Raw genomic sequence first — 25,964 nt, 5'->3', positions numbered from 1 at the left:
ATAATTGAAAATTTTGCAAGATTTGTCAATCTAGGAGCTGAGTAATCGAACATATAAAAATGAGGTTATATCTTAAGCTATATGTTGCCAGCTCATCTATTTTAGGTTTATTAAATGCCTAGCTGCGAAGGAATACCTACCTATCTATGTATACCTATCTACTACTGTAACCACATTTTTTGCATTATAATATAAGACAATTGGTAATTAGATAATATAATATAGAATACCTAAATTAAAAGATAGTTTTATTTGCTCAGATAAGAATAATATATCCTCATTAGCTCATACATGAACTGTAAAACAGACTGCTAGAAACAATTACTTTCCTTGGAATTCAATTAAGTAGGTAGTTTGTAGATTGCAAAATGAGCTAGTTTTTTGTATTTTACATCAGAATTTTTCTGACCCTTTTAATTATTCTTTACCCTTTTTTTAAAGTATATTTCAACTTGTTAACCATCAGGCCCAAAAGTCCCATTCTCCTTTTTGTGCCTATTTGAAGCGCCACTCGCGAGCGTCCAGAGAACTAATTTTGATGTACAATTCAAATGGCTGCGAAGGAACGTACAATACTCTGAAGTATTTTTGCATTTTGAATTAATTTCGATCGTTTTCCGCGTTATTTATACTTCAATAGATTATATAATATCTTAAGTTCTTAAACATCTTCTAAAAAACCTTACTTTGGGTAATAAAACACATAGAGTTCTAAAATTGGTAGCGGACTCGAATTTCCAGCGTAGAGTTCTGGACTCGAGTCAACTCAAAAACTCAGATACTGGGTTCGAACTGCGGATTCGAGTCATGATTTGAGTATCAACGACTCGATCTACCAAAACAGCGACTCGGAACATCACTAGTCTGGTTCAAAGTATAGCATACCCATGAAATTTCACCGTGTATAATAACTAATATATAATATTCTCCGAAACACTCTGCATCTAATGGTATAACTATTATTCCGATCGGTTCAGTAGTTTTTGCAGTATAACCGAAGGAAAAAACCGGCCATACTTTTATTACTACAATATAGATTGTTAATATACGCTCTGACGTTACAGAAACCCCGCGCAAAATGGCGAGTTTGAATAGCCAAAATATATTACCCGAAAAGAATATTTATTTTTTAATTCAATTAGAATATTTTTATCAATAATTTGATGGTTTGATAACTTTTAGGATTTGTAAAAATCAAACTTGATTATATTAAAAAATCATGCATATATTACTTACCCTTACCCTATTACTTCTTACGTTGATGATAAAAGAGGGTGTAAACACTGTTGATGATAATACTTACCTACAAATCTTAGAATATTAACGCTACATTATTCTAATCTGTAAATATTTAAAATGTGAAATATTTAAGAAGTTAAAAAAAGTGAAAGTTTAAAGGTGTGATAAATATTTTACGTTTAAAGTAAAATTTATTTAGTGGCACGACATGCAAGTACAAAATTGAATTCCATCAGGCATTACTAAACACATACATACATATAAATATAAAAGTCAACGAAATAAAATCAAATTGACTATGTAGTCGGTAGGGGTCTGTAGTAGTAATAATCATCGTGTAAAATTATATTCGGATGTCATTTTTTATCTAGAAATACCTTGTGTTAAGATAATTCCTTCAGTAATCATAATCAACAAGTTACTCAACAAAAATCGCTCCGTGTGAACCCTTTTAATAGAGTAAATATAATGTTTTTCTGACCACGACTGTTGGTGACCAGTAAAGTGAGTGAGTTACTGAGTACCTAGTGTGTATTTAAAAACAAACTGTGTATCACTTCAGTCAGGGTATTTCTTTTTATGAAACTAAAAAGTCTTAGTTACCTGGTCATAAAATTCTAAAAAAAGTTATAATATTAAGAATCTGTGGCTAGGATTCACTCCGGCCATCGGCATAAAGTAAACATTCATACTTCTGTCTGCTATCAACAAACATGGTTGTGGCAGTTTCAAATATATTTCGTTTATTTTTATTAATTTGTGTTCCATGTTGTATATGTGATATAAGTTATACTAGGCCTTATGAGAAATGGCCAACCGTTGCGATTTCGATTCTTGTTCGCAATAAAGCCTACTCATTGCCATATTTTTTATCAAGCTTATTAAATTTAGATTATCCTAAAGAAAGAATTTATGTTTGGTAAGTACAAAATATATAAGCGTAAATCAACGTACCGTCTGTTAAATTATTAAGTATAGTTATGAAATTATTATTGAAGGGTTCTTCATGCTAATTGTTTTAATTTTTATATATTAAATCTGTGTGAAGTTGTCTGTCTTAGGTATTTGAATTTTCAATTGAGTAAAACTGATTCAGTCGAATACTTTCTGTACGATTTATTAATAATTTGCGTTATTAGCTTACTAATGAATGGTTTTTAAAATAACTTCCTTAAATTATTTTCTTTAGTAAAATTTAGACATAAACATCAACTTGTTGATAATAGATTAAGTATGTGAACGATAAAATAATTTTACTTTACCTATATTTCGCGTCGCAATCTAAATATTTGTGTAAAAAACGTGCTGAATATGTGAAATTTACGTCACATGGGAATCAAATTTATTCGTTGTAACTATTCTGTGTTATTAAAAATGTTCTTGCACAGTATCAGGGCTTGAATGATAATCTAATTAGATGAATAAGTGTGAATATATGTTTTATCCATTTCAATAAAGATGCATAAGACGAAACAGAATAACTCAGTGATTTCATTTTTTTATGAAAATATGGGATGAGTCGAGCAGGATGATCATCTGATGGTAATTGATACCTGCCCTTTACAATGCAGTGCTGCTCAGGATTCTTGGAAAGCCTGAAAATTCTGAGTGCCACTACAATTCCGCTCACCACCACCAGTATTTTCACTAGATATGGCACCCTTCAAACCAAAACACAGTAATGTTTACACATTATAACAAATAGGTGCCACTGTGGTACCCATAATCTAGCCGGCATCCTGTGCAATGGAGCCTCCTTGGCACTGGTTCATAGGTGGTACAGGAGTGCATTGGAAGCGATAATCACTCACCAACAGGTACCCATATGTAGGTTGCTCCAGACAGTACTTTTTCAAATAACTTACTTCCATATAATATACAAAACTGAGGAATAGCTGTGAAGGAATGTGGTAGTGTATATTACTTATCATGTGACACATACGGTAATTTGTCCACCTAATCTATAAAACTATTACTATATAATATATATATTATAATTCCTAATATTCTTTTTTATTTTGTATTCACTTTTTAATTAAACCAAATAGTACTGCATATAAATTATTGAAGTTACCAATTTCATGTATGTTATCTAATGTTCTATTATTACTAACGACCTAATTTAAGTTGCCTTATCATTTGTTTTTTGTTGCCTTATCATTAAATTATTGCATTGTCAACAGTATTGAATATAAATTAAAATAGTCCATGCTATCTTAATTAAAATTTACTTCTATAAAATTTTATGGATTATATTTGATTTTACATACCAATCCTAAAAATGTTTACTGAATTCTTTAATTCTCATGATTAAGGAAATGAATTTGAACTAGAATTAGGTAAATTATATTCTATATTTGCTAATTCATAAAAATTTAATCAGCATCATACAGTACAAATGGTAAAATGAGCTTATTTAATATAATATTAGGGTTCCTTACTCGATTTAGACACATTGACTGATTAGCTCATAGTCTAACTCATCTTTATTAAATCAACTTTAATTATATTTTATTTTCAGGTTCTACAGTGACTTCAACTCAGACAATAGTAATGAAATTCTTAAGGACTGGATTAAAATGCACTCAAAGGAATACAATAAAATATACATAACTATGAATACAACATCTGGATTTAAACATGAAGATCAAGAAACACCTACTCACTGGAGTGATGGGCGCTTTAGGCATGTGATTGAGTTACGGGAGTCAGCATTGAAGTTTGCTAGACTTAAGTGGGCTGATTATATCTTCGTATGTATACAAGACTACTAATATAATAATATTGCCAAAATACCCATAATAAGAACACACAATTAATAATAATGCCATATATAATTACTTATGTTTCATCAACATCCTTATACCAGTGAGAGTCTTTACTTGACTGTGTGGATCTGGATGTGCGGTGTTCCTACACAGTGTGGTTTACGAGGACCTTATTCCATATACAACTAAGCTGTGAAATGAACTTCTCAACTATATGACATGGGTACCCTCCAATTCTGGTAGTGTTTCTCTGGTGTTGCAAGATAATGTGTGTGGGGCTGATCATGTATGATCAGGTGACCTATATGCTGGTTTGTCCTCTCTTCCATTAAAAAAAAGGTTGGCTACCTAACCTGGTTAGTTTCTCTTTCTGCCTTCAATCTGTTATGTGGAAGCTTTGTTGTATTTGAGCATATTTCTAATGCTGTTCAGAATTAAGGGTATTTCTAGAAACCTGAGATGCACTGTATTGTTATGGGTATGTTATGATACATCAGGAGAATGTGCTTACTTATTCTCATAAAAAAATATTTGTAAAATCTACCAGCAAAGTAAATTAAACTCATGTGAATGACCCGGTAGCAAGGTGTTGGAAGCTAGACACAACATTGAGGAGTAACTGGTTTTCCCATTAATAAATAAATAATTAATGTGACTTAAAATTACAAAACCAGATGGTGAGACAAGGAAGCAGCTTAATGGCTTTAAAATGTGTTAGAGTAAATAAAAGTGGTGCAGTTTTCATTAGCAGTAAGAAGTGCAAGTACAATTATTTCATGTATATGTAGTTACATACAGGGTGTCCCAAAGTTGTGGGACATAAAGGGAAAGTACCTTAAATATCGAAGATATGCTATTTTACTGAAAGAAGATTTTATGTTATTTTTAAAAGTTAGTACTTCTGCATTCAAAGATTTTATAAAAATTACTTGCCTCGTCTGGGAATCGAACCGACTGAAATGCAAAAAAAACACACCTCTACTTTTATAATGCCAATCGAAAGAATGGCCAAAAACTAATAACTCTTCTTAAGTAACATAGTATGCTTTATGGATCAGTGGTAGTAAAAAAAAATATTTAATAATTCAAAAGTGCTTTGGACACCCATCTTGACAATACTATTTGAGTATGACATTGTTAAATAGTTGTTAGATGTGTGCTGTTGAATAATTTGAAAAATGTGGATGTCGTTGACAGTCTGTCCCTGTGCAGTCTGATCAGGTTGTGGTAAACCTCTTTGATGTTGATGGTACTGCATTCTATGTTGGTCTTCCATTCCGCTATTTTGTGATTTGTGCATGAGATAGAGAGAGCAGTGATTCCGGTTTGTATACTACAGCCTTGGATCACTTTTGATCACTTAGACTTTTGGCTTTCGACTTCATCTGCAGCATTATTAAACAGTGAGTTGCTGTGTCCTTTGATCTGTTACAAAGTTACTCCATAAATATGTTTCAAAAATTAATCTTATGATATATTAATAATGCCATCTATAATTACTTATGTTAAATAATTTTAGCTGTCATAGATGGTGTGAATATTATAGTTGCTTTTTAAAATAGAATTAGATTAGGGTGGGGTCACAGAGTATGTTGTGTAAGTATTATGTTACAACAAGCAACAAGAGCATAAGCAAGACCAAACTCAAACACCTGTAGAAACTAAGTAAATATTATTTGTATAAGTTCCTACTGCTTACCACTGGCACGCTTCTAATGCACATAAAGTGCATTAGAAGAGTGCCCTAATCTGTGCTAATACTAAGTGTATAAGAAATCTTATATAATGAGAATTGCATATAGTATGATGGTATGATCTTACTTGTGTTATGGTGATAACATAAAAATTAAAATGCTTAGCTATACCAATATAGAAAAGGAAAAATCTATTAGTGAAAAAACACTTCCATTGCTTTCAGATGTTAGATGCTGATATTTTATTAACCAATACTTTGACTTTGAAACATCTTGTCTCCAAAGGATACCCAATATCTTCACCAATGCTGATGTCGGCTTCAACATACTCTAACTTTTGGTTAGTATTTTTATACATTGTTAGTTATATAACGACTTTTACCACTGGGAGGCTCCTTTGCACAGGATGCCGGCTGGATTATGGGTACCACAACAGTCCCTATTTCTGCCGTGAAACAGTAATGTGTAAGCATTACTGTGTTTAGGTCTGAAGGGTGCCATAGCTTGTGAAATTATTGCGCAAATAAGACTTAACATCTTATGTCTGCATTGTAATGGGCAGAGCGTATTAATTACCTTCAGCTGAACATTCTGCTCACCTCATCCCTTATTTTCATAAAAAAAAGACTAGGAACTATAAAAGTCAACATAATAAAATTTGTCTATGTAGCGGGTAGGTGTCTAATGTAGTGATAATCATAATAATATTATGATATTCGGATACCATTTGATATTATATGTATTGCGTAAACTTAAGAACCCCTTTTTTCAGAATTTTGTTGAGCATTAGGTAGTATTTTTAATGTTTATGTAGAGTAGAATTGCAGTAAACTAAAATAAATGACAAGGTGATATGTACAATAAATTAATAAATAAGTAATTGCTTACATTATTATTTAACTATGTGAAACCAAGACCAAGAGTCAGACATTCATTTATTTGTATGTTCTCAGAGTCCCAATATTTTTCGAATATACATGATGATTTAAAAGTGCCTAGTGTGAGTTAATTAAGATGATTTGAGTTTCGAGTTTATTATTCCATAAATTATGATTTTGTTTCATATGTATAGCTATTGTTTAAACAGGTATATTGTACACTACATAATCCGCTTCTGAATAATCCAGGTAGATTTACCAGTGGGAGGCTCCTTTGCACAGGAAGCCGGCTAGATTATGGGTACCACAACGGCGCCTATTTCTGCCGTGAAGTAGTAATGTGTAAGCATTACTGTGTTTCGGTCTGAAGGGCGCCGTAGCTAGTGAAATTACTGGGCAAATGAGGCTTAACATCTTATGTCTCAAGGTGACGAGCGCAATTGTAGTGCCGCTCAGAATTTTACGATTTTTTGAGAATCCTGAGCGGCACTGCATTGTAATGGGCATGGCGTATCAATTACCATCAGCTGAACGTCCTGCTCGTCTCGTCCCTTATTATCATAAAAAAAAAAGATGACAAGTTTCAGTTCTATTCAATTAAAGAGGTTGTTGGCGGTCTATTGATTAATGACAAAACCTCACTAAGGTTTTAGCCTAATAAAATCATATGTTCAATCAGGCTTTCGTCATGATTCATGCTTTATTTTTGAATATATTTAAGAACTATAGGGACATTCAACTCACGCAATCTGTCCTCAGCATAAAGAGGTTACTTGCAGCATATAATTAATTACGCGAAAAATAAATAGTGTTCATATATTATATTCCAATTTTTGATATTTACCATATTTCTTAAAATCTGGGTTCTTGCAGAATTACGTTTGTATTATCTTTTGGTTTTATTTATCTGAATGAATATGTATTTTTAGGTGCGGAATGGACGAGTACTACTACTATAAGAGAACTGATGAATATAAGCCCATACTCTTCCGCAAAAGTGTAGGATGTTTTGATGTGCCAATGGTTCATTCTGCTGTACTGATAAATTTAAAACATAAATCATCTGAGTTACTCACTTATGTGCCAGAAAAATTAAGAAATTATGATGGGCCAGTGGATGATATAATTGTCTTCGCAGTGGGTGCACAAAGTAATGGTAAGTTTATATAATACTCAAAATAAACGAATCTTATTATAATAATATGTATAATATGTTATGGTAATGTTGTTTGACAAGTTGAGTAGGTAATATAATATGTACAATCAATTATTAAATTAAGAATGATTAAAAATATAGCCGCATAAAAATCGCGCGCTTAAGCCGTATATTGGTATCAGATAGTGAGAACATAATTATTATACACATTTATAGTCCGATAATAAGCATATTAAAAAAGTATTAACATACACAATTATAAAAGCGTAGACACCTGCTATCGGCCATTTTGATTTTCCCTCGCTCACACACCCATTTCATTCATGTTACCTGAGAAAGGCGGGCGGTCGGCGAACGCACATAGCTTGCCGTCTTGCCTCACCTGTCTTGTTTCACGTTTGTTATACAACGAAAATTTTGTAACTAAACTTATGCCGTGTTTCCGGGAGATACGACATGGGCACCTTCAAAAAAAGCGAGTACTGCTTCCTTAAAGGCAGGCAACGATTCTGGGCGGCGGTGATCACTTAACACCAGGTGACCCGTACGCTCGTTTGTCCTTCTATTCCATAAAAAAAACTAATAAACACTTAAGAGTGCGTATTCGATTTTGTGGGCCCGGCACGAACTGGTTGGCTACTGGTGGCGCGCGAGGATTTATAATGCTTTTAAAATAATTGTGTAAAATAAACGGATTGATAAAATTTACTGAAAAAATATATGTATTGTATTTAAATAAAATAAATATTATTGTTATATTTCTATTCAATATCTACTGCTAAAAAAAATGTTAAAATGAATCGATTTTGTATTTTTACTATTTTTTGTATATTGCTATTTTCGTTATTGGGCACTTTAAGCCTATATTATGGTCCGTTGGCCAAACGCATAAAATCAAACATTATAGCACATTACAATGGTTTTATACGCCTTGAAGATAACTCTGACGTCAATTTTCGTGAAATACTACGAGGGGATTGCCTTCTCTGTGATAAACTGTCATTAAAAATGATACTTACTCTATAGTGGCACTAAATCAACACTTAAACTTTCTAAAATCGTTATAATCATCGAATAATCTGCTCACATCATTCCGAAACAGCTCTGAAAATAAATTTAAAAACGGTTATTTAAAAAACTAAAAAACCCGACTGTGTTTCTGTGTAATTTGGAAGTGAAAAAAAACAAGAATGTTGTCATACCTTTTTCCACTTAACTTGGTAAGTTAACTTTGTAGCAGTAAGGACCGATACTAGAAATTGAGGACTTGTGAATAGAGAGCACTTATCTACTTATATTATACATTGTAGATTACTCCAATCTACTGACTAGGTAGTATTGGTCTCGACTGCCACAAAGTTAACTACTACTAGGTACAAAGTAAATACAACTGTGTATAAGTAATATGATTAAATACTTACAACAATATGGCTGCAGCATTCAAACAGAAATCAGGGTGTCAAAAAAGCATATCGCAGTTTGTGTGCATCGTAAAAAAACATAATTTAATTTTCCTCAAACTCTTAATAAGATGTGAGTATCTTCAATAATTATACACCATAGAACTTTCCTTTTCGATCGGTTGACAAACACAATAATTGTTTAAATAACTCGTAATTTGTTTTCAGATATTCCAATAATGATCTGTAATGATTTTGTTTATGGGTTTCTACCAGTACCATTAGAAAAATATAATGAGTTAGAGGACGAGAAAAGTGAATTTGTAAATACAAAAGTTGAGATACTCGGCAATGGCATTATTCCACCTCTTAACAATGATATGGAGAAATATGTTGAACCACCAATACCAGACAATTTGGATTGTACTGAAATTTTCATGATAAACCTTAAAAGAAGGACTAAAAGACGAGTGTTAATGGAGAATAGTTTTAAGGAATTGGGGCTGAATGTCACATACTTAAAGGCATTTGATGGCAAGTAAGTTATCTATCTCATTTTGCTTTGACTCCAGTAATAGTTATTTATGCAACTGTTGTGTAATAAGGGGTATTAAAACACGAATGTGGATTTATCTCACGAGGCGAAGCCGAGTGTGAAAATAGTATCACATGAGTGTTTTAATACCTAATTATCAACAGTTGCATACAAGACTTTATCTACACCCAGAATATGAATCCTCTAAAAGATTCTGAAACAGTTAGCTTACTGCTAACATTATAACACCAGTCCTAGTAGTAACCTAATATCATTCATTACTGATTATATACAAATAAAATAAGTATTAATGAAACAATTATTTATTTAAGTAGTGTTTTACATTTTGTATAGTGCAATAATTAAAATTCACTCGAATATTCACAGTTTAAAATGAATCGCTCATTTTTTGTAAACAAAACAATAAAAATATCGAAGAAAAATGGCGGGGATTCGAATAACTTACTTTTTTTTACGGCGCGCGGCGTTCTGGTAGTGAGGAACGCGCGTAAACGGAAATGTTCTATTTTTGAAGTTCATACAGATACCACGCACCGAGCAATAAGAATGTGGCTGTCTGTTGAAACTCTTTGCGCATGAAGGGATCGAAAAAAAAACATAGGAGTGTTGTTATGAAATTCAGTACAACATTACAACACTCGTTTGGATAATGTAATGGTTATTAGAACATTGGGTGTTATAATGTTGGCAATAAGCTAACTGTTTCAGAATCTTTAATAGAGGATTTAAAGCATGGGTGTAGATAAAATAATTAAGTAATCTACGATATTGTATATTATTCACACATGTTTACTTTTCAGAACTATATCTAAGACATTTTTGGAAAAGTATGACATTACATTGTTGCCTGAATATGAAGATCCTTACCATAAAAGGTACCTTTTAATTATTAATAAATTTTGAATAATTCATATTATATAGTTTACAAACGCGAGAGTATTAATATTATTTATAGAAATGAACATCTCATCAGGGGCCTGCATTAGTTTTGTAGCAAGGTAGGCTATGTGGATCTAACTACTAGTAGTAATTGAGTTTTGGAATAAGCACAGATTGCTTACTGTAGGTATTTAGTATCTAGAGTAAGTAAGGAACAATTTTATGAGTTCAATAGAAGTTTGGCAATAAAATAACGGAACCGAATTATCGGAACTTTAACACTAATGCTATATTTATTTAGGTTCATAACGTGTTAGGCACTGCCTATATCATACGAACACCCCTGCATCTCAGTAAACCCAGTAATAATTAAAAAACGTGGGGAGCAAATAATTTAGATCTAGAATAAACATAAAAGTATAAAAATATACAGTATATGGTAGACTCCTTCGAGTAATTAGTACCATAGACTCAGATAGAACACATACACTTTATTATGTATCGCCTTCAAGTGACTCGGAATGAGCACATAATATGTAACGCCATCTGATGATTTGTAATGAAATGAATACTATGAGTAAAGCCAATTAGTGACGAGCACATATTATATGAACCACCATCTCTATCTAATGGCTCAGATGGATGGATCTCACTTCATATAGTGAAGTGGGATATGTAACACTATCACGTGAATAGTATTGAGTGCATGCACACCAAGTTAGTACCTCTTTAACTTCTATAACCCAATTATTTATCTCCTACTGTTAAATTTACTTTAATATGTAACAACCGAGTTGATTAACGGCCGTTCCCAATATACCATCTACAGATAGAGATAAATTACTACCCTCTACGTTTTTATTATTTTTCGCCTACTATTGGGATGTGTGAATTGCAATTTCCATAAAAACTTCTATCGTCGGTAAGCTATACATCGTCCCATTGACAGACAGCGTGTACGGATAAGTTGAGTTACCGTCGATAAGTTTACTGGGACAGAAAAGTCAACGATACTTAGGATTTTTATCTCAAGTAAGAGATAGACTGAATATTGGGAACGGTCGTTAGTATACCTAATGGCGTACATATAATATAATACATTCTGTCTTTAGGTTTTCGCCATACGAGTACCAGTCAATAAAAACACTGTTTAGTCTATATAGTTCCACCCCATACTCTACATATTGTAATAATATGATAAATATTGTTATAGGCCCATGAAAACTGGAGAGATTGGATGCTTCTTGAGCCATTTCGTTCTGTGGCAAAGGGTAATATTAAATATATTATTAAATAAAATTCGGGTGGTTGTTCAGTTGGCATTTAACACATTCATTTGCACCTACTAAAAGGTTTAAGATAGTGTCGATTTGAGCTTTTAGACTTGATTCCTGTTATTAATAAATTCAAATTCAAATATTTTTATTCAAAATAGAATGTGACATCACTTATGAAAGTCAAAAAACTATCACCCATTCCAAAATGAATGCCTCAGGCCTGAGAAGAACGGGCGCAACAAACTCAGCGGGCTTTTTTTTCTTCAAAAATATGTTTACAAAGCAACATTGTACAATTAAACTTATTATTTAATAGCCTGAGGGCGGTCGCTCCATTCCCAATCTGTGGTATCATTAAGAAAGTCATTTATGTTATAGTAACTTTACCTCACAAATGTTTTTTAACAAATCTTTTGAATAACGTAATACTTTTGTTTTGAACATCTTCTGGGATCCTGTTGTAAAAGCATATACATCGCCCCACAAAAGACTTGCTAACTCGACTTAGCCGAGTAGTAGGCATTATAAGCTTATGTCTGTTCCTGGTGTTAACATTATGGTTATGACAGTTTCTAGCAAAATCACTTATGTGCCTATGAACATACATTATAATAAGGATAACATGCAAATAAATATCTAATTTAAAACTTATCACACACATATTTATTGCTCACACTGAATTAGCAAGGAATTCTTCTTTAAGTTTATAAAAAAAGTCATGACCTGTTTAGAATAAAAGTTTTTATAGCTTCAATAGGAAAAACAAATGTGAACGAAACTATCTCAGATTTTTTTTCCTTTCTACAAGTCAAGTCAAGTCAATTCAAAAAAAAATTTATTCACTGTATAGCTTTATAAGTTATTTATTGCAAGTCAGGATGATGTACATAAGTTACAATAGCATTCAAATGAGTATAACAATATTCATTAACAAAATTTAGAAACATTAATTCCAACTATATTTATCATTCAAATAATCTTTCACATTATAATAGGCCTTAGATGTTAATTTATTTTTTACGATACATTTAAATTTTTAATAGGTAATATTTTAATGTCATTTGGGAGTTTATTATAAAATATAACACAATCCACTTTAAATAATTTAGCAGTTTTACGGTGCCTAGTAGATGGAACACACACTTAAATGGACTTGGACACAGGGGGATAAAACTTTATTTTTAAGGCACCTGTCGTATGATTGCCGGCGAGAAAGCGAGTAACTACTAACTATCATCTCACTCAAGAAACCTACAACAGATACTGATCCCGTTATAGGAAACATATTGACGACCTATATAGCCCAGTGGTTAGTGACCCTGCCTACTGAGCCAGAGATCCCGGAGATATCGAATCCGAAATTAATTTTGTATTACATTTTATTTAAAAGTTGATCGTGTAGTTTTTCCTTAAATTGTAGTATGCTAGGTGAGTTTTTATCACTTCGGGAAGATTGTTTTATATTTTTATTCCCATGTAATGTCATATCTAAAGGACCAATGATATTACTAATATGGTCCTTTAGAAGTTTTATTCTCGTTTGATTTAACTGAATTTTATTTTTTCTTCTTCTGCTTTTAAGTTTGGATTCACCTCATAAGTAAAGACTAATCATGCATTTATTTTTATCTAATCGACATATTTCTAGTATATAGAGACTAGGCAAGGGATGTCTGCTGTCAATTTAAATAAATCGGCAGCTTTTTTTTGTAACAATAAATCAATCAAATCACTACTTATTGCGCATTTAACGCTTTATTGTTTAAATTTTGTTTCAGATTGTGGACGAACATCTGGATGTAACATTAATTTTGGAAGACGACGTACACTTTGTGCCGGATTTTCGTAGGAAATTCCTTCGTATTCTTGATGAAGTTAAAAGCCTTGATTGGGATTTTCTGTAAGTAACCTCGGTCTTCCATAAAATTTTACACTTAATGCAATTGTCTATTTTCCAAAATTTGAATATAAAATATCTATAATTACACCGCTTTTAATTACTTCAATAATAAAATAAACAAAGAACTGCTACAAGTTGCGACTGTGTGTAAGTGTGTAAAATGTAGGTACTTCTTATTAATACGGATAATTGCACCTTTTTGCCTAACTAAGTTAAATAAGTTAGATGTAGAACCGCATGTGCAATGTTCTCCCCGCCTCCGACAACGTATATATATATAGTTCTGCCAAAAAGACATGTGCATTGTTATTGTTTTCCGATTTGAAGGCACTTGGGACTTAATATCTTTAAAAGGCATAAAAGGCATTTATTTTCTCAAAATTGATTCCTTTAGAATTCTTTTTGATGTCATTTCTAATAACTACTAGATACTACAACCGCTTCGGAAACAAATGGCGCTCTGAGAGAGAAGAAGCGGCGCAAGAAACTTTCAGTCCTAAAACGCGTAGTCCGATCTAATTGGTGTCCAGTGTATTTATGATTTGCTGTTATGACTATTTCACGGAAGAGGACAAACGAGCGTATGGATAAAATAAGATAAGCAACACCGTCGCCCACATTGCCGTGCATTACCAGAGATATTTCTGTAGCGTTGCCGGACATCTAAGAAGGTGTATGCGCTTTTGTAAAACACAGCGCAAGGAACCTTATTTCATTTTGTTTGACTCGTACCCAGTTTGGCAAATTCACCATATTTTCAAAAGTCTAAACTTTACTAGTCATTATAAAACTCAAGTGATCTACCAGACTTATAAACGGTTAGAAGATATCTTTCTCTCTCAATTTCAGCACTCGTTTCGTACAATTTTTCACGTTAAGCTGTAAGGAATACTAGCGCTTAAGTCTAAAGTGTAAGCTCGTTATAATAACAAGCCAATTGTTGTAAATGTAAATTAATCATCATAAATATGACGTTTTCGCAGTTCTTTTGTCATTGGCGACAGTGTTACTCTTTCAGTCCCTACCACCATGTTGTGCTTGTGTGCCGCGCCCTCTAATGTTTGCTTTGAGTCTCCATTCATGGACTCCATTTGTCAAGCGACTCTTATCCCTTTTTCATCGCTATAAATAGGCATTGCGCCAGACTTTATCTTTTATTGCGGAGCCAATAATTCCGTTTTCGGCCTTGCGATTTCAAAGCACCGTAATCACCATTACCCTCTGCGTGAATTGAAAGGTGGAGTCTCTGTAAGAGTTTCGGCTTTCATAACTATATACACTTATGGATATACCGGTTGAAGACTAAATACCTTTTTCAGGTACATCGGCCGTAAAATTCTAATGGATGGCGAGGAAGAATATGTTACTGACCATACAACTAAACCGCTCTACTCTTATTGGACCCTTGGTTATGTAATTAAGGAGCGCGGCGCTAAGAAGCTATTAGCTGCAGATCCCTTGTCGAAATTGATTCCAGTTGACGAGTTCATACCAATTATGTTCAATCAACATCCATCGTAAGTACAACCAAATTTGAATTGTATATCTTTTCTCGTCACCTAAGTATCCTTGAAGAACAGGACCTTGACCGCTGCGCGTATGCTGCGATGACCATCTGCGAATCTACGCATGCTTGTATATGCCCATAGTGGTACCATAGAGCCTGACCGGATTCCTAAGCTCAGCCAAATGTCTACAGATTCCGTGTTGCAGCAGCTTCCATAGGCTAACGTACCACCGATCATGCGGGGAGACCTGTTCACGACTTCGCTTTAGTATATGACACAGCTGGTTATTGCGCCAACACGAATCTCAGCCGTGAAAGATCATACATCTTCACTGTTGGCGCTTCTGTTAACGTCACGTCCGGACAGCTAACTAGTTTCCGTTGACACGCCACAAGTTAGGATATCATCCCAACCATCTGGATGTATGGCGGTCCTCCGCAGTGCGGTTTTCAAGGAGTTTCTTCCACGTACTACAAAGATGTGGAATGAACTTCCTTGTGCGGTGTTTCCGGGACGATACGACTTGGGTACCTTCAAAAAAAGCGCGTACACCTTCCTTAAAGGCCGGCAACTCTCCTGTGATTCCTCTGGTGTTGCAAGAGATTGTGGGCGGCGGTGATCACTTAACAACAGGTGACCCGTACGCTCGTTTGTCCTCCTATTCCATAAAAAAACACTCCTGGGAGTCTGCCTGATACGGAGCGCTGTACTGATCAGGCGCCTTACGCGGCTATAGCAGCCTGCGATGAGATGTGGTAATTTTATTGCATCCTACCCATAGAGGTTATTTTCGCTGGGCGATCCAGATGCCGCTGCTGGCGCTTTGGTTGATGAGGCATTGTAAGGTATAGAACTCTATATTCCGTTCTTCTCTGTGCTTTTTGGTGACAGGTCTCAATCAATGGTTTGACCACTCCTGGAAATAGCCTCTCGCCGAAAGCAGGAGTGCTATCAGGCTTGGCTCAACACGGTGGTATCTATGAATGAAATACCAGTAAACTTAAAAAAACATTCATCATGCTTCCCGGAGGCATGATTGTAATGTCGTCAAAACAGTTATTGCCTAGGCAAAATCGAAGCAATTAAGCAGAATTTCCGAGAGACTTGCACTTTTTCCTTCGGGAACTCGTATATTCTGGTCAATCGCCAAGGCTCTCTAAGGAAATCGTCGATGAATCGCTGGCTCATGACGTGGAAGAGACAGCTAATCTTCTGGACTCTCATATCTCGTCCAACACCCCTCTGGATGACAACGGTGCTACACCACCACCGTTCATTCGTGCCAGTGTTAATTCCCGGCGTGGCGCTTCCTTGGATACTTATAAATCGAGTAGGCCTGATAGTATTCCCGATACGTTGGTTCCTTGCCAATAAAATTATTTTCCATTACTAGTAATTTATTAATTTGTAATGCCAAACTTGCTTAATTAACGTGCGTTTGGTAAGGCAGAACAACAATTAACATAAGTTGCTTTAAATTAGTGCCAATTAAATGGTTCTGACATACTGTGAAGCAAAGACATGAATTTAAGAAATAACGTTTAACCGATAGTGCCAAGTGACTTTATATTAATATTCATGATGGAAGCTCCTTGCATATAAATTAATATGAAACCAGTGAACTTAACACAATCTGACGTGCTTTGAAACTGAATAAGACATCACTTAAATTGACGTCAATTTAGGAAATATTTATCAAATATTTATATTAATTTTTAACATTTCGCAAATACATGATTAATTTATCATGTATTTGCCGATTAAGGATGAATGGTTAAAGTTAATCAGGTTGTTAAATAAATTGCTCAGATAGACTGTTTTTCCGTAATAATTAGAAAATCAAAATTAAAATAATTCATTAACCAGTTTTAATGCCACAGTAAGTAAGTAAGTACTGAACTAAGCTAAGAAAGTCGAAACCCCGTAAATACAAACGATCATATGAAAATGGATTTGTTTCCGAGTCATGGATTTTTTGTATGCTTATGCATGCCCTACATGCATAAGCATACAAAAAATTCTTTTGAAACTGCGACAAAAAATAAGTACATTATTAGTTTACGTAAAAATTTAACAAGAGTCTCACATAAGTACCATGCGTATTTACCTATAACTTGTTATGTATATTACAGGCATTGTAAAATACTCTATTTGATAGAAAAGAGTGGCTTTGAACAAACGATGCCCTGTACTTTCTCCGGGGCGTAAAAAGAATAGGGGAGTCCCAGGCCCATGGGTGTCGTAAGAGGCGACTAAGGGCTTTTTAGAAGTGGGAGAGTCACGCTGCCGTCTTATGACGTCAGCACAATCGGGCCAGACTCGTCCGGGTTAATTACCACACTCGCACAGAATACCGGCGTGAAGTAGCGGCCTAGTGCCGCTATGTTTCGCATAGGTTAGTGTCGAGGACCGGAGGCCATCCCTTCCCCCCCCCACACAAATTATGAGAGCGGTCCGTAAAAAGATATTACCCCAGGAGGGTACCAGCTCTACCAGAGCCGGAGAATCCCTCCCCGAGCACTCTCGCTCGGGCCGCCCTTCGTATTCTGGGGTGGGCACAGAACCGCGCATGACCGAGGACAAACGAGGCAGTAACACCACGGCACCCCGCTCCACGCTCAACGTGGACTTTTGCAATATCAGGGGAATTCACTCCAATTTAATCGCCGTCCACCACCACCTTGAGACGGCGCAGCCGGCCTTGTGTTTCCTTACGGAGACGCAGATATCTCGACCTAGCGATACGTCATATTTAACGTACCCCGGGTACAAATTTGAGCACAACTTTTTGCCTCATGCCGGGGTATGTGTGTACGTTAGGGAGGATATCTGCTGTCGCCGTCTCGGCAATTTTGAGGGTAGGGACCTGTCTACTCTCTGGCTCCGCGTAGATTTAGACGACCGCGTCCGTATCTATGCGTGTGTCTACAGGTCCCATAGTGGTAACGCAGAAACCGATCATCTCATGGGCTGCGTTCAAGCTGCAATTGACGTCGTGCTTGCACAGATCCCCTCCGCTGAAATCGTGGTCTTGGGTGATTTCAACGGGCACAATGCCGAATGGCTTGGAACACGTACCACAGACTACGCAGGGCGATCTGTGCATAATTTTGCATTGGCGTATGGTCTGTCCCAATTGGTTGAGTCGCCAACGCGGCTCCCGGATGTGGATAGCCACATGCCGTCCTTATTAGATCTTCTGCTGACTACACATCCCGATGGTTACCAGGTCGTTGTCGACGCCCCTCTTGGAACGTCCGACCATTGCCTGGTCAGGAGTGTAGTGCCTATCCGACGCCAACGTTGCAGACCACCAGCGACCCGCCGCGTTTGGCACTACAAGTCAGCAGATTGGGATAGGATGCGTTCCTTTTTTGCATCCTACCCTTGGGGCAAGGTTTGTTTCTCTTCGGATGATCCTAGTGCCTGCGCCATTGCAGTAGGCGATGTGATACTGCAGGGCATGGATATTTTTATACCAAGCTCTGTAGTACCGATCGGTGGCAGATCACAGCCCTGGTTCGATGCGTCAGTTAAAGCAGCATCTGACTGCAAAAAACAGGCGTATCGAACTTGGGTTGCGGCGCTGGGCACAAAGGATCCGAACTGCAAAGTTCTTAAGAGGAAATATAACCGTGCCTCCAGATTTTTTAAGCGGCAAATCGCCCGTGCGAAGTCTAAGCACGTCGTCAAAATCGGCGAGCAGCTTTCCAGTTACCCGACCGGAACACGCAAGTTCTGGTCGTTGTCGAAAACTGCTCTTGGTAACTTCAACCAGCCGTCCATGCCGCCGTTGCACATGAGGAATGACACCCTGGCCCATACGGCAAAAGAGAAAGCCGAGCTCCTGTGCGCTCTTTTCGCCTCCAACTCGACTCTTGACGACAACGGAAAAACACCGCCGACCATCCCGCGGTGTCAGAGCTCTATGCCTGAAGTACAGTTCAGACAGAAAACTGTTAGGCGAGCTCTGTTTTCGTTGGACGTCAGGAAGTCGAGCGGGCCGGATGGCATTTCTCCAATCGTGCTTAGAACGTGTGCCCCTGAGTTGACGCCGGTGCTAACGCGTTTATTCCGGCACTCTTATTCCAAAGGCGTAGTCCCTGACTCATGGAAGTCAGCCCTTGTCCATCCGATCCAAAAAAAAGGAGACAGTTCGGATCCGGCGAACTGCAGGCCTATTGCTATCACCTCCCTGCTCTCCAAAATCATGGAGAGCATAATTAGCCACCAGCTTTTAGTATACCTAGAGGGTCACCAGTTGATCAACGACCGACAGTACGGGTTTCGCCATGGACGGTCGGCAGGTGATCTTCTGGTATACCTAACACATAGATGGGCGGCGGCTATTGAAAGCAAGGGGGAAGGCCTGGCAGTTAGCCTGGATATAGCGAAGGCCTTTGATCGTGTATGGCACAAGGCGCTCCTCTCAAAACTTCCATCATTTGGGCTTCCCGAGAGCTTGTGCAAGTGGACCTCCAGCTTCCTCACTGGGCGTAGCATACAGGTCGTTGTCGACGGATATTGCTCGAACCCGAAGCCCGTGAATGCTGGAGTGCCCCAAGGCTGTGTGCTATCTCCTACGCTGTTTCTTCTGCATATCAATGATATGTTGGACACCTCCAACATGCATTGCTATGCAGATGACAGCACTGGTGATGCCGTATACACGGGCCATGCAGGTCTCTCTCGGGAAATCGTCGACCAGTGCCGGGAGAAACTTGTGTCTTCTATCGAGTCCTCTCTCGTGAAGGTCGCGGAATGGGGTAAATTGAACCTTGTCCAATTTAACCCCCAGAAGACTCAAGTTTGCGCGTTTACCACTAAAAAAACCCCATTTGTCGTATCACCGCTCTTCGAGAACACTTCTCTTAAAGCCGCGCCTAGTATCGGAATACTGGGTCTCGAAATCTCGAGCGATTGCCAATTCCGTGGCCATCTGGAGGGCAAAGCCAAATTGGCTTCGAAGAAGTTGGGCGTCATCAATAGAGCACGGCAATACTTCAAGCCGGCCCACATTCTAGCGCTCTACAAGGCGCAGGTCCGGCCACACATGGAGTATTGCTGTCATCTCTGGTCTGGTGCACCCCAGTATCTGCTCGATCCATTTGACCGCGTGCAACGTAGAGCAGCTCGAATTGTCGGGGACTCAGTGCTCTGTGAACGGCTGGATCACTTGGCGTTGCGTAGAGACGTCGCTTCATTGTGTGTCTTCTACCGCATTTATCACGGGGAGTGTTCCGAAGAGCTGTTTAACCTGATTCCTGCCGCCGAATTTCACCATCGCACGACACGCCACAAGTTAGGATATCATCCCCACCATCTGGATGTGTGGCGGTCTTCCACAGTGCGGTTTTCAAGAAGCTTTCTCCCTCGTACTACAAAGCTGTGGAATGAGCTTCCTTGTGCGGTGTTTCGGGGACGATACGACATGGGTACCTTCAAAAAAAGCGCGTACACCTTCCTTAAAGGCCGGCAACGCTCTTGTGATTCCTCTGGTGTTGCAAGAGAATGTGGGCGGCGGTGATCACTTAACACCAGGTGACCCGTACGCTCGTTTGTCCTCCTATTCCATAAAAAAAAAAAACGACTGTACGGGTCATCTGATGGTCACATTCTCTTGCATCACCAGAGGAATCACAGGAGCGTGCGAAGGTGGAGTTTGGCGGCAGGAATCAGGTTAAACAGCTCTTCGGAACACTCCCCGTGATTCATGCTGTAGAAGACACACAGTGAAGCGACGTGTCTACGCGACGCTAAGTGATCCATCCGTTCACAGAGCACTGGCACTCCCTGACAATTCGAGCTCCTCTGCGTTGCACGCAGTGAATGGATCGAGCTGATACTGGGGTGCGCCAGACCAGAGATGACAGCAATAATTCATAATAATCCATAAGTGCCTGTGACCTGCGCTTAGCGTAGAAGAGTGCTCTAGAATGTGGCTTTAAGTACTGAGCACGCTATTTATGACGCCCAGCTTCTTCGAACCCAATATGGCTTTGTCCTCCATATGGCCGCGGAACATGCAATCGCTCGAGATTTCGAGACCGAGTATTCCGATACTAGGCGAGGCTTTAAGGGAAGTATTGTCGAGGAGCGGTGATACGACAAATGGGGTTTTTTGTGGTAAAAGCGCTAGATTGAGTCTTCTGGGGGTTAAATTTGACAAGGTTCAATTTACCCCATTCAGCGACCTTTTTAAGAGTGGACTCGATAGAACACAAGTTTCTCCCGGCACTGGTCGACCATTTCCCCAGAGAGACCTGCATGGCCCGTGTATACGGCATCACCAGTGCTGTCGTCTGCATAGCAATGTATGTTGGAGGTGTCCAACATATCATTGATATGCAGAAGAGACAGTGTAGGAGATAGCACACAGCCTTGGGGCACTCCAGCGTTCGTGGGCTTCGGGTTCGAGTAATAACTGTTGACAACGACCTGTATGCTGCGCCCAGTGAGGAAACTGGTGGTCCACTTGCATAAACTCTCGGGAGTCCCAAATGATGGAAGTTAGAGAGAAGCACCTCGTGCCATACACGATCAGATTCTTCGCTATATCCAGGCTAACTGCCATGCCTTCTCCCTTGCTTTCGATAGCCGCCACCCATCTATGTGTAGGTACCAGAAGATCGCCTGCCGACCGACCAAGGCCGTACTATTGGTCGTTGCTCAACTGATGACCTACTAGGTACACCAAGAGCTTGCGGTTAATTATGCTCTCCATTATTTTGGAGAGCCGTTTGCCGGATCCGAACTGTCTCCTTTTTGGATCGGATGGACAAGGGTTGGCTTGAATGAGTCAAGGACTACGCCTTTTGAATATGAGTGTCGGAATAAACGCGTTAGCACCGGCGTCAACTCGAGCACATGTTTCTAAGCACGATCGGAGAAATGCTATCCGGCCCGCTCGACTTTCTTACGCCCAACGAAACAACGCTAAACAGTTTTCTGTCTGAACTGTACTTCAGGCATAGAGCACTTGGGGTCTGTTTACAAAATCGAAAGCCGATGTTTTAGTCCGAAACGAAAGAACGAAAACCTTCGAATTAAATCCTATTCCCAAAGTAGTTCAGATCCGAATATTGTGTAACCATAGATATAATAAAATTGCAAAAAGATTATTTGGAAATCGATACGAAATTAGTAATTTATAAATAAGTTTTTCGTTATGTACACTTGTATTTAAAAAATGGAATTGCTTTATGTGCTTTAAGTTATGTATTCAAAAATAATTTTATTTTCCAGCAAGAAAATCTGTCATATTAAATTTGATGTAACTTATCATCAACTGCATTATATTTTTATTTAATCAGTGGTTAGTCTATCATAGTTTTGCGGTTTTCGTGATTTAGTTTAATATTTTTCAGTCTGAACAATTACTTATTTTATTAATTTACAGTTATAGTGACATTTATTTGTTAAAGCGAAAATTTTATAAGTGTGTAAATTAACATAGGATATTTGAAAATAGGTCAATAACATGAATATTATACTTAACAATGACCAATAAATTAAATTTTTACACAATTAGGACTTAAGTAACGAGTACCTGTAAGAAATGTGAATAAGTTGGAAATTACAACTAACCTTGATAGTGGGATCAATCCCTCTCGCATTTTTATTGGGAGACATTATTGGGATAATCTCTTCGCAAAGTTTTCCAAATAAACTTCGACTAGGTTGGTAATTTAAAACAAATTACCCATTAGGAATTTGTTTATTAAATAGATATTGCCGAAGACATCGTCGTTCTTTTGGTCTTTCAAGATTAACTTCGTACCAGAAGACCTTTTCGTATAATATAAAATGTGCCATTTAAATATAAAATAAGTAAATTTTATCTTAGACGGAAACTATAAAGCTGTCGTAAAAAGTTAGGTTGTAGCACGATCATAATAATGTCAAGTGAATTTGGGAATAAGCTAAACAAAAGACAAAATGGCTTATCGCGAACTTCGTATAGATCTTCGCATCCGAAACACTTTCGTAATAGGAAAATGTACGATGAGTAAACCGAAACTTCGTATTTCGATTTACGTATTAGACCTTCTAATAACGGATGGTAGGCGGTGTTTTTCCGTTGTCGTCAATAGTCTAGTTGGAGGCAAAAAGAGCGCACAGAAGAGAGAAGCACGGCTTTCTCTTTTGCCGTATGGGCCAGGGTGTCATTCCTCGTGTGCAGCGGAGACAGGGACGGCTGGTTGAAGTTACCAAGAGCAGCATTCGATAACAACCAGAACTTGCGTGTTCCAGTGCCGTGCTTCGATTTCGCACGGGCGAATTGCCGCTTAAAATCTGGAGGCACGGTTATACTTCCTCTTTAGAACTGCACTTCAGATCCTTTGAGCCCAGCGCCGCAACCCAAGTTCGATACGCTTGTTTTTTGCAGTCAGATGCTACTACAGATTGCTCAGGACTGTGAGCTGCCACCGATCGGTACTACAGAGCTTGGTATAAAAATATCCATGGCTTGTAGTATCACATCAGCTACTGCAGCAGCGCAGGCACTGGGATCTTCCGAAGGAAAACAAACCTTGCCCCAAGGGTTGGATGCAAAAAAGGAACGCATCCTATACCAATCTACTGACAAAAGCGCTTAGTTTAAGCCAAATTGAATAAAGTTTATTTGAATTTGACTTTATTAAAATTATAATTAATGTTAATGCTTTAAATTCAATGTTTCATTGCAGGCAGGAATTAAAGCAACATTTTCCGGTGAGAACATTAAAAGCCCTGTCAGCATCCCCACTATTAGTGCACCCCACACACTATGTGGGAGACATCGGCTACATCAGTGACACGGAGGATTCTATTGTCGTATGAATACCCTAGCGATCAAGACAATTATATACGTGAAATGTTTTACATAAAATAAAATGATCTGATATATACAGGATGTCATATTACATTATTACAAGCGCTGCTATAATATAACAGTCATTGCTAACAAATATTTGACTTATGACTTTTACGTACCTTAAGTACATTAATGGAATACAAACTTATGTTAAATTTTATTTTAATGTGATTAAATGAGACCCTGTATAGTCGCTATTTTTATTATGAACTAAGGTTATAAAATCGATCTGATTTTTTTATTAGTGTTATTATTTTTATACACATTACATATTTATATATGTACTTTATGTTCACATTGATCGTATGTGATCGCATTTAATCTATTTTTTGTTATGTGCCATTTTATCGATGTACTTATAAATAACCAAAACATATTTGTCGCGTGCTGGGTTTTTTTCTATATTAATTATTATTTGATTCAACGAACTTATTTAAATCAAAATACAAATGACACCAAATTATTTTTCTTATAGTATTCGGTTATTTTTTTTTAGAATATTAACGCAACCCGAAGCGCTTGCTAATGATTTTTTAGCTACCTATATTTAAAACTGATTTAAAAATATTTTCAGGTTTTATAAATGTATTATAATATTTTTAACAATTAATTTTTCTACATTATATGTCACATTTTAGGTAAGTATATTTTTTATATCGCATTTCGATTTAGTACCCTCAAAAAATACCAAAAAAACATGCCATTTTAATTTTTATTGATTGATTTAAATTTTATATCATTTTATTAGTGAACTAAGTTGTTTAAAGGTGCCATTAACGTTAAGCTAAAAACTGTTAAGTAATATATTTTTATATTTTTTTACTAAATAAGTATTGTAACCTTTATTAATATGCATTTATTTTTTTAATATTTAGTATAACCTTATTATACTTTTTTAAACTTTGACGTAATGTTATTCTTAATGCCATTAATGAAGTTCCTGTTATTAATGTATTATATTATAAGATGATTAAATTCATTTACTATGATTTTTGTAATGTTTTATTTAACTGGTTATTTAAAAAAAATAGATGCACGTGAAAACTTCTTAACTCACACAAATCATTTGAATTAAATTATAATTAATTCACATCTAATATATAAAATTCTCATGACGTGGTGTTTGTAGTTAAACTCCTTCGAAACGGCTTGACCGATTCTCATGAAATTTTGAGTGCATATTGGGTAGGTCTGAGAATCGGACAGCATCTATTTTTCATCCCCCTAAATGTTAAGGTTGGTCCACGGCAATTATTTTTTTTATTTTTTTTTACATTTATTTTATTATGAGTCAGCATTAAAAAATACATACAACTTCAAATTTTCACCCATCTACGATCAACAATTACTTTTGTATCGCGATTTTAATATCGGCAATACAACGTTTGCTGGATCCGCTAGTTTTATTATAAGAGATATCTACAGATTTGCTCAAGTTTATATAAGTAATCGATGCTAGCAATTTGTTTACACAAACTAGTTTTTATTTTTATAATATTAATTGTTTTGTATTGGTAGATAAATATTAAAAGATCTGTTTAATTTTGTTCAAAATTTTGAAGACAATTTTCACGATCGCTTTTCTACTAACGTTCATCCATATTTCTGTATAAAACATAATTAAATATATATACATAATAAAATAAAATCTTTACAATATAAAACCTCTATATTCTATATACATAAAAATGAATTGCTGTTCGTTAGTCTCGCTAAAACTCGAGAACGGCTGGACCGATTTGGCTAATTTTGGTCTTGAATTATTTGTGGAAGTCCAGAGAAGGTTTAAAAGGTGAATAAATAGGAAAATGCTGCTATATTAAATAAAAACAACAAATTTGTTTTTCCTTTG

The 25,964-nt window shown here is 36.7% G+C and overlaps 1 protein-coding gene across 1 annotated transcript; it reads left to right on the top strand.

The window, feature by feature from the left end:
• The first annotated feature begins 1,925 nt into the window (after positions 1-1,925).
• Positions 1,926-25,101, top strand: LOC126978846 (glycosyltransferase 25 family member). The gene is made up of 10 exons (XM_050827951.1): positions 1,926-2,158; positions 3,761-3,992; positions 5,926-6,041; positions 7,509-7,735; positions 9,364-9,673; positions 10,492-10,566; positions 11,784-11,841; positions 13,626-13,747; positions 15,067-15,264; positions 23,946-25,101. The coding sequence occupies exons 1-10, from the start codon at positions 1,953-1,955 to the stop codon at positions 24,076-24,078; spliced, it is 1,677 nt and encodes a 558-aa protein (XP_050683908.1). The 5' UTR covers positions 1,926-1,952; the 3' UTR covers positions 24,079-25,101.
• The last annotated feature ends 863 nt before the right edge of the window (positions 25,102-25,964 follow it).

This window comes from Leptidea sinapis, chromosome Z (assembly GCF_905404315.1).
Source record: "Leptidea sinapis chromosome Z, ilLepSina1.1, whole genome shotgun sequence".
Taxonomy (NCBI): domain Eukaryota; kingdom Metazoa; phylum Arthropoda; class Insecta; order Lepidoptera; family Pieridae; genus Leptidea; species Leptidea sinapis.
Note: the sequence above shows the minus strand (reverse complement) of the source record. Positions and strands in the feature narration are given on the sequence as shown.